We start from the raw sequence: 10595 nt of genomic DNA, 5'->3' as shown, positions 1-10595 counted from the left end.
TGCCATATATATTTTAACACCATTTTATTTAAATCTTCAAAATATATTTTCCCCAACTTAATTGGAATTGTCTGAAATAAGTATATAAGTCTGGGCAGTATATTCATTTTAATAGTTGATATTCTCCCTATCAATGATAGCTGCAAATTCTCCCATTTTGTTAGATCTGTCGCTATCTGTTGTTCAATTATTATAATTATTATAATTATTATAATTCAAAATTCACATGGAATGAAGAAGGAGAAATGACAAGACATAAAACATTACTTCAAAGCATGTGATTTTATGCTGCATGTAAATTGTACAAAAATAAACACCAGCAAAAGGAGACTTAATGATTTTTTATCATCAGATGTTCTTTGGTGTTCATGGCAGGTCTCAGGATAATAATGTAGCATTTGGGGATAAAGATGCAGCCCAGTAAACCCAGGCCAGAGGCCAGGATGGAGAAGATCTGCACGGCTACCATGTATTTCCCCTTGGTGCTCAGATAGGTGGGAACAAAGGAGATCCAAACGCTACAAAAAACCAACATGCTGAAGGTGATCAGTTTGGCTTCATTAAAAGCCCCTGGCAGATTTCGAGCCAGAAATGCCACCAAGAAACAGATGGCAGCCAAGAAACCCATGTAGCCAAGAGCAGAGTAGAACATGGTGACAGAGCCTTCATTGCACTGCAGCAGGATGTGTTCTGGTTGGGAATGAAAGTCAGAATCTGGGAATGGGGGAAAGACTCCCAGCCACATCATACAGAGGCCTACTTGAATACCAGAGCAGGATAAAACAATAGAGTTGGCCAGACTCTTCCCCAGCCATTTCCTCATGCTGCTGCCTGGCTTTGTAGCCAGAAAGGCCACCACCACCATGACAGTCTTGGCCAGCAAGGAAGACACAGCAACTGAGAAAACAATACTGAAAATGGTTTGTCGAAGGAGACAGGTCATTTTCACTGGGCGACCGATGAATAGAAGGGAGGTCAAGAAAGAAAGCAGGAGTGAAACCAGGAGGATGTAGGTGAGTTCACAGTTGTTGGCTTTGACTATGGGAGTGTCTCGGTATTTCATGAAGATTCCCAGAATAAATGCGGTGGTTAGGGACAAAGCAATGGCAAAGAAAGCCAGGATGAGTCCCAACAATTCTTGATAGGATAAGAAGCTTATATTTTTTGGGACACACTGATCTCGCTTCTTATTGGAATACTGATCATCTGGACACTTTTCACAATGGGCTGCATCTGAGAAAAAAAAATGGTTATCATGAATCTGTTTCTGCAGCTGTAGGAGCATGAAAACTGCATCAGAAATCAATTACTTCATTTTCAAGGAATAATATAATATTTCTCCCCAGGAATATCCATGTGATACTACATTATTTAACACTCTTTTTAAAGGCTGAAGATGAATGTGATTATCAGTTCTCAAATCTTCTTTCCTAAAACAAAGCAAGAAAGTAACAACTCAATAGAAATCAGCAACCTTTCATTATTTATTTTAATGCTCACATCATCATCCAAATTTGCCGAGAGTGCCCAATCCTTGAAGTTTGTGGATGCCTTCAAGAAATGTAATGTTTTTCTTACTTCTTGATCAAATACTCGCCCCAAAAAACAAGATAGAATATTGATTGTATCTTGAATTTTTGGGGTTATTTTTGGAGCTACCTACTGTACCTTCTTGCCCAGAGAATGTTCCTTCCATACACAAAGAACAGTCATAGCAGCAAACTGGGGCTCCCTCTCTCACAAGCTTGGCATAACCTGGGGAGCAGCTTTCTGTACATCTTGAATAAGGCACCATCTAAACATAAAGAGAAAGATTACTCAGGGTGATATATGAATTAGAAGGATTTACTGAAATCAACTTGTTTCCAGAAGCTCAGCAGCACATTGAGCAAAATCAGTCAAGAAGTAGTGGCATGAACTTTAATTACTCTACTTGCAAGGGGAAAATGAAAGGTCATTCTCTTTCTCTATCAATCTCCATTGTAGATCCCAAAACAGACTTGTTGCCTCATTCTTTTTTCCAAAGGAATGTAGTTCCATTGCAACAGGTGTTTCTCCTTAGGGCATGTATGAGAATGCTTACCTTATTTTTTGGACTATAAGACACACCAAGATTTTGAGGGGAAAACAAGAAAAAAAAGGTTTTGCCTTCCCCAGCTCCCTAGGAGCATTCTGCAGGCCTCCCAAACCTCTGCACATCCCATTTTTGCAAAAAACGGGTCTATTTTTCCCAAAAAAAGGGATGCACAGAGGGTTTGGGAGGCCTGCAGATTGCTTCTGGGGGCTGGGGAGGGCAAAAATGGAATGATTGGGAGGGGTCTTATACTCCGAAAAATACGGTATATATACACTGCTCAAAAAAATAAAGGGAACACAAGCAGAAGACATCCGAAATCTGAACGAATGAAATAGCCTTATTAAATACTTTGTTCATTACCTACAGTAGTTTTGTGTTCCCTTTAGTGGTTTGAGCAGTATATAAACTACTGTAGGTAAAGAACAAAGTATTTAATAAGGCTATTTCATTCATTCAGATTTCGGATGTCTTCTGCTTGTGTTCCCTTTATTTTTTTGAGCAGTATATTTTTCTCCATCTTTGCTTTCTCAGGAACCCTCCAACATCTAGATTTGTCTAGAGTCCCTATTTTTCTCTCCTACAACTGATCGTTGTATCATTATATGTAAATCACGTTTTTAGCTGCCCATATTTCCTTCACCACATTCTTAGTGATATCTTTCTCTTATGCAATTCAGTGTATAAGAGAAACCTTCATGTTCTGGATTTTTCTCCCAAAGGTGCTTTTTCAAAAGACAACTGATCTTTGTTTTCCCTTAAAGACATTTCACTTCTCATTCCAGAAGCTTCTTCAGTACTGACTGAATGGTGAAGTATGGAAGGATTTATAATCCTTGCAGTCATCTGGTTGTTAGCAGTCTTTCTGAAAGTTGTTGAGGCCACTTGAAATTTATCTGCGCCCTCAGGGTCACCTGAATAGTGCAAATGGGTGTGGAACCTTCCTGCAATTCCTGAATCTATATCCTGTTTACAACACAGTCTTTTCAGTGGTTCCAAATCTTTCCATCCTCCACCATTCAGTCAGAACTGAAGAAGCTTCTTGGATGAGAAGTGAAACATCTTCAAGGGAAAACAAAGCCCAGGTGCCTTTTGAAAAAGCACCTTTGATACAACCTGGATGACTGAGAATCTCAATAGACATTCTGGATTTTCTCTTACTGAAAAGAAGATAAATTTGATGTACTATAAATTATGGCAACATATTTCAGTTTAATAGATTGCAAATCCCGCAATACAATGCAGCAGATTCCAGTGTGTGATAGATTATTGTAAAACCTCTAAAGTAAAATGATATCTAATGAATTAATGAGGCTTTAAGTTCTCTTATTTGGCAGTTATCTCATTTGGAAGTGAGGGAATTGAAGGGTAACTCAACTGGCCTCAATAAGAATTACTTCTGAGCAGAAAAATTTCTACATATAGAGATAAATAGATGAGCAAAATCCAAGCAGCCTCAACTACTTTGTTAAATAAAGTTGGCCATTGGATGGCGCTTTGATTGACAGATATCTTGACTTCCGAGGAGGCTTGTCTTTCTACAGTCCCAATTTTCACCCCTGCATCTGATTTGTTCAAAGCTGATGTCCAGTGCATGATATCAAAGTCACCAACAGGAACTCCATTTTCATCAAAAGAAATCCCATCTCTGGAAATATTGTCATGTTGGAAGTTTCTCAGGAACCTATGAAGCTGCAGAAAAAAAGAAAAAAACATTCCAATTTGAGCCTTTATTCAATGTTATTCCAGATTGGAGTTACTCTGAATAATTCTACCTCTTCAAATCACCACTACAGTCTGAAACAGGTTAATTCAGCATTTCATGGGAAGCCTCTTCCAGTCATTCTCCAGGAATTTACAGCTCTTTTTCAAATATTTATTGAAGAGAAAAGAGAAGAGAAGAGAAGAGAAGAGAAGAGAAGAGAAGAGAAGAGAAGGGAAGGGAAGGGAAGGGAAGGGAAGGGAAGGGAAGGGAAGGGAAGGGAAGGGAAGGGAAGGGAAGGGAAGGGAAGGGAAGAACAGATTTGATAGTGACCTTGGAGGTCTTCTAGTTCCTGCTTAGGCAGGAAACCCTACACCACTTCAGACAAATGGCAATCCAACATCTTCTTAAAAACTTCCAGTGTTGGAGCAGTCACAACTTCTGGAGGCAAGTGGTTCCACTAATTAATTGTTCTAGCTGTCAGGAAATTTCTCCTTAGTTCTAAGTTGCTTCTCTCCTTGATTAGTTTCCACCCATTGCTTCTTGTCCTACCCTCAGGTGCTTTGGAGAATAGCTTGACTCCCTCTTCTTGGGGCAGCCCCTGAGATATCGGAACACGGCTATCATGTCGCCCCTTTGTCCTTCTTTTCATTAAACTAGATATACCCAGTTCCTGCAACAGTTCTTTATATGTTTTAGCCTCCAGTCCCCTAATCATCTTTGTTACTCTTCTCTGCCTTCTTTCTAGAGTCTCAACATCTTTTTTAAATTGTGGCAACCAAAACTGGATGCAGTATTCCAAGTATGGCCTTACCAAGGAATTATAAAGTGCTATTAACACTTCCCGTGATCTTGATTCTATCCCTCTGTTTATGCAGCCCACAACTGTGTTGGCTTTTTTGGCAGCTGCTGCACACTGCTGGCTCATATTTAAATGGTTGTCCACTAGGACTCCAAGATCCCTCTCACTGTTACTACTATTGAGCAAGGTACCACATATACTGTACTTGTGCACTTTGTTTTTCTTGCCTAAATGTAGAACCTTACTTTTTTCTCCATTGAATTTGATTTTGTTAGATAGCGCCCAATCTTCAAATCTGTCAGGATCCTTCTGTATCTTAGGTTGCGCCCCTTTCTGGATCGGGACTCGTTAAACATGGTCACTCATGCCCTCGTTACTTCCCGCTTGGACTACTGCAATGCTCTCTACATGGGGCTCCCCTTGAGGAGCACCCGGAGGCTCCAGCTGGTCCAGAATGCAGCCCCGCGGGTGGTTATGGGAGCGACGTGGCGCTCCCATGTGACCCCCCTTGTGCGTGAGCTGCACTGGCTCCCGGTGGTCTTCCGGGTGCGCTTCAAGGTTTTGGTTACCACCTTTAGAGCGCTCCATGGCATCGGACCGGGGTATTTACGAGACCGCCTTCTGCTACCAACAGCCTCTCACCGACCAGTACGCTCCCATTGAGAGGGGCTCCTCAGGGTGCCGTCGGCCAAACAGTGTCGACTGGCGGCCCCCAGGGGGAGAGCCTTCTCTGTGGGGGCACCTACCATCTGGAACGAGCTCCCCCCAGAGATACGGAAGATCCCGGACCTGCGCACATTTCGCCGTGCTCTCAAAACTTTTCTATTTCAGCAAACTGGCCTGGCCTAACTCCCCTCTTTTAAATTTTTTAAATTTTTTAATTCGTGACTTTATAAATTGGGTGTTTTAATCTGTGTTTCGGCCAAAATATTTAATAATTTTAAGGGATTTTTAATATTTGTATTATCTGTATTTTATCTTGGCTGTTCACCGCCCTGAGTCCTTCGGGAGTAGGGCGGTATAGAAATTTGATTAAATAAAATTAAATAAATAAATAAATAAATAAATCTTAAGCCTATCTTCCTAATTGTTAGCTATTCCTGCCAGCTTGGTGTCATCTGCAAATTTCACATTCTTGAAAACATGGAATAGATAACACCACCATCAGGTGGCCTTGTAACTGGATAACAAATTATATTCAACATGTAGTCCTCTGGGGAACCTCATCCACATGGAGGAGAGTAAGCACTGGGAACCCCAAGTTTCCATTTTAGGCCCAGCACCATTCAATGTCTTTTGAAGATCTAGGTGAGGGAATTGAAGGGGAACTCATCAAATTTGCAGATGACACTAATCTGGCAGGAATAGCCAACACTCCAGAAGACAAGCTCAAGATCCAAAAAGATCTTGACAAATTGAACATGGTCCCCTACCTAATGAAATGAAAGTCAACTTAGATAAAAGTAAGGTTTTATACTTAGGCAAGAAAAACCAACAGTATAGGTACAGACTAAATGAAATTTGGCTTAATGCCAGTAACTGTGAGAAGGATCTTAAGTGGACAATCACTTAAATATGAGCCAACAATGTGTGGCAGCAGACAAAAATGCCAATGCAATCCTAGGCTGCATTAATAAAGAGATAGAATCAAGATCACATGAAGTTCTAATATTGCTTTACAAAGCCTTAGTAAGACCACATTTAGAATACTGCCTCCAGTTCTGGTCAACACAATATAAAAGAGGTACTGAAACACTGGAAAGACTGTAGAGATGAGCAACAAAAATGATTAGGGAGCTGAAGGCTAAAACATACCCAAAACAATTACAGCAGGGGTAAAATCTTACTGTTTCGGACCCGTTTGGGTAAACCAGTAGGGATGATTGGCATCAGTTCGCCGAACCATAGCAATCATCCCTGGTGGCGCACACATGCCCACTTGCCTCTTCCGGCTCGCTCGCCCCTTCTGGCTTACTCGCTGCTTCTAGCTGTTGGCCCACCCACTCACTCCCACCCTATATAAGTTCCCTTTGCCATGCGGCCCAGCTACTTGCCTCACCAGTCGCTTCACCTGCTCAGCTCACCAAAGGTAAGCAATGCACTCTGCCTGCTCATCCTTCAACTTGCGTGTGGTGCTGGGGCCCAGCCCCAGAGACATGTCATTCTCTGAGTCCTTGTAGCTGCCACCCGCTCACTGCCCACCTCCACCGGGTCAGGAAATTCACCATTCCCTGTCTCCAGGCTTGCCATAGAGCCACCTCCCGCTTGCCACCCACCTCGACTGGGTCAGGGAATGCATCATTTCCTGGCTCCGGCCTTGTCCTGGAGCTGCCGCCCATTTGCTGCCCACTGCCGGCTCTCCCTTTGCCACGTTATGCATCCTTAACTTCTTCTCATGGCTGGCTGCCAGGGAAGGCAAGCCAGGGCTGAGCTATCACTGCTGGGCTGAATGCCAGTCCATACCTCGGCCTCTTTGTCGCGAGATGCCTGCAGCTGCAGCCACTTTTTTTTTTTTGTGCACCTGGAGGTGCTTCTTGTGCCAAAAGATGCAGCGGCTGCAGGCTTCTTGTAGCGAAAGTTAACAGAACCGCTTTCCTTCTTAAACACGTTGCCACCATCGCCACTCTGTTCCATGTGCTGGGTGCACATGCACACACCATTTACTTATTCATTCATCATTTATCAGCGGCAGCAGGCAATGGTGTGCGCACGTGCATGGAACAGGGTGGCGATGGCAGCAGCACTTTTAAGAAGGGGAACAGCTTCCTGTAACTTTTCCTACAACAAGACTGAAGCTGCTGCATCTTTGTCTGAAATGGTGCAGGGTCTCCTGCTTGATTTGTGGGTTGGACTAGAAAAACCTCTGAGGTCCTTTCAAACTCTTATTATTCTATGTTTTATGTTCTATGTTTTGCTGCTTCACCATCACAGCCCATCAGAGGCAAGATCATTTGCAGATATGGGAAAACATGTAATGGGAGAAGATGGAGAATACAATTTTGCCATCAGACCTGATCAAGATGAAGTTAGCGGAGTTAGCTAGCAAAGTTCAATCTTAATCCAGAACAAAGAATCCAGCTGAACTCCTTAGCTTGGAGATCACTTTGTGATCACAATAAAGGGTTGAGGATTGCTGGAATATTCTGATGCTTGTTTGATTTGGAAAATTGTCACTATAGAGTTAATTCTGTCACAAAACCATCCCAAACTAGCACAGGTTGTTTAACTTTGCACAATGTTTCTCTATCATCTCTCTCTAACTCACCATCAGGGTTCCAAGTAATACACCCATAGCAAACAGGACTCTGAGGCAAGCAGGTTCCTCAAATATTAGTTTTATTGGACATATCATATAGGCATAGGCTGGTGAAAACTGACTCTAAATGTTCCCACAGTTTTCACCTAATTAAAAGTAAAAGTTTTCCTCTCCTTTCCAAACAATCAGTCACATAGTCCAATCAAGGTGTCATCCGATTGCCTGGTAACTTCACTCATCCTCCCTCCGGCCATTGGTGGGAATGTCCTTGGTTCCCAGGAGAAAGTATTTTGTTTTGGCTACAAAACTCCAGCTATCTCTATTCCTCCCCTCCCTCTCTATCCCTCAGCTCCAATGTGGCAACAATGAAAAATCAAAATGGCCTCGGTCAGGTCAGCTTCAGGATTGACCCCCACTCTCAAATACCACAAACTGGGCAGCTGCTCTTTGGAATATCTGACCCCTTTCTACATCTAACTTAATATTGAGGAATTGGAAGGGGAGAATCAATGGAATCTCAAGGGAGAAGACTTACCTGCCATGGCTGTACAATCTGGGGTGGTTGATGGTCTCCAACTTGCATTCTCCTCTTACTCCGTTTGGAGGAGGAGGCAGCACTGAGGACCCAGGCCACAATTTGAATTATTTGGGAAATACTGGAGGAATCCTGAGACAGGATTCTTGCAATCACATCAGGGGGTGGGAATTCCCAATTCTCTTTTTCTCTGCATTTTTTCCAGACTTTTTTAGATAACACAGGACTTGTATAAGAACATTGGAACGCTTCCTTTCCATACGATGAGAACATAGAATAAGAAGATTTAATGTCATCATACTGAGTCCTTCTCTTTGTCTGGACGAGGAAGGAAAACAAAGCATATTTATTTTGGAGATCAACCAAGAGGTCAAAAGTACCTACACTTGAAGCTGTCAAAGTTGTTGCAATCCACACCCTTTCCACAATGGATGTATCAATCATTTGTATTATTACTCCTAACATTCCTGAGGCCTGAAAATCCAGTTGGCATGCTATAATTCTTATTTGACTCTTGATAAGAGAAAAGAACTGTTCCCTTTTTTCTTGCGTGAGGGTTTCTCCAGCATTTGGCTGCATATTTGCTTCTGGGACGGTTCCTGAGAGGACAATGCAAATCCCATTTTTTAGAGCAAGAACTTCCAAGCGTCTTTTGAATTTTTCCCCTTTTTCATCGTCCTGAGAAAGGAGGCCGATCCACGTCCATTGGAAGTGCAGGAGTAGCTGGATGATTGCTGAGTAAGGAGGTTCTTGGTTTGGGGTCATCCGATATGAAAAAGGAAAACGATGATTTTTCTCAGCCATCTGGTTGATGACACTATAGTTGATCTAAGATAAAAGAGAAGGTATTGGTAGTGTAGGAAGTTAGCACCCACCCCCTCCTAGGAAAATGAGATATTTTAGGAAATATTAAAAGGGAAGAATATTTCCCCTAAAAGGGAGGCAGAAACTCAGCCCCCCCACACCTTTGTCAATGAGTCATTAAGCCCTGAGCCAATCTATTCTACACTCTCACTTATGACTGTCTGATTGTAAGCTTGTTGCTGGTATCCTTAAGATTTATATTGACTGTTTCCCTATGATTATCATTAAGTGTTGTACCTTATGATTCTTGAGGAATGTATCTTTTCTTTTATGTAGTCAGAGAGTGTATGCACCAAGACAAATTCCTTGTGTGCCCAATCACATTTGGCCAATAAAGAATTCTATTCTACTCTACTCTACTCTACTCTACTCTACTCTACTCTACTCTACTCTACTCTACTCTACTCTACTCTACTCTACTCTATTCTATTCTATTCTAGCACCATCCAGCAAGGCTCAACCAAACCTGGACTCAAAACACAGCCTACAGAGTTGCCTCTGCATGGCCCCATGGGAGTCTGACAACCAATCAGAATACAAGCTCAAATTCAAAAGCCCAGAGAGGGCATAAAACTCAGGCACTCTCAGCATCTCTTCCCTTTTTTTCTTCACCCAACATCATCAAGGCATGTGATCCTGTTCACCATTAATATCATCTTTCCAAGTAACTTCCTTGAATCCAGTGTCTTTCCCCCCACTTGGAACTGAAGAAGGAAGAAGTTGTAAAAAAAAGTGCTTTTAAAAGTTAAAAAAAAAAAAGCCTCTGATGATCGTGCGGCTCAGCTGGGAATGGTGGTGGTGGTGGGAGCAGGGATTTTCGGGCGATCCACCCCTGTGTCTGACCCATCGTGACCCCATGGACAATGTTTCTTCAGGCCTTCCTGTCTTCTACCATCCTCTGGAGTCCATTTAAGCTCACGCCTACTGCTTCACTGATTTGATCCAACCACCTTGTTCTCTGTCGTCTCCTTCTTCTTCCTTACCCAGCATTAGGCTCTCCTCCAGTGAGTCCTTCTTTCTCATTAGGTGGCCAAAGTATTTGAGTTTCATCTTCAGGATCTGGCCTTCTAAAGAGCAGTCAGGGTTTATCTCCTCTAGGAAAGTGGTCACCAACTGATGGTCCATGGAGAAAATTTAGGTGGTCCTCAGAAAAATTATTTGCATTTTTTATATTGCACTAAATCAGGGGTCCTCAAACTACGGCCCCTGGATCGGATACGTGCAATGAAAGTTTGTGTTGCTGCAGAATCTCCCCCTTTGGGGTCTTCTTGTGTGGGTCAGAGGGGGGAAGAAATTCTGACTTGAAAATATAGGACAGGATAGGATGGGGGCAGGTAGGTGGGCAGGGACAACTGATCACTA

At 42.5% G+C, this 10595-nt stretch overlaps 1 protein-coding gene across 1 annotated transcript in view; it reads right to left on the bottom strand.

Moving 5' to 3' along the window:
* Positions 1 to 331: 331 nt before the first annotated feature.
* Positions 332 to 10595, bottom strand: part of LOC139310132 (vomeronasal type-2 receptor 26-like) — a 58274-nt gene continuing 48010 nt past the window's right edge. The window contains exons 9-12 of the mRNA XM_070934289.1: positions 8370 to 9197; positions 3539 to 3766; positions 1669 to 1795; positions 332 to 1233 (exon numbers count right to left, since the gene is read on the bottom strand). Of these exons, the coding sequence (XP_070790390.1) occupies positions 332 to 1233; positions 1669 to 1795; positions 3539 to 3766; positions 8370 to 9197 (2085 nt within the window). The remainder of the gene's footprint in view (positions 1234 to 1668; positions 1796 to 3538; positions 3767 to 8369; positions 9198 to 10595) is intronic.

Source organism: Pituophis catenifer, unplaced genomic scaffold (assembly GCF_029215685.1).
Source record: "Pituophis catenifer annectens isolate HBS135680 unplaced genomic scaffold, rPitCat1.0.hap2 SCAF_2, whole genome shotgun sequence".
NCBI classification, from domain to species: domain Eukaryota; kingdom Metazoa; phylum Chordata; class Lepidosauria; order Squamata; family Colubridae; genus Pituophis; species Pituophis catenifer.
Note: the sequence above shows the minus strand (reverse complement) of the source record. Positions and strands in the feature narration are given on the sequence as shown.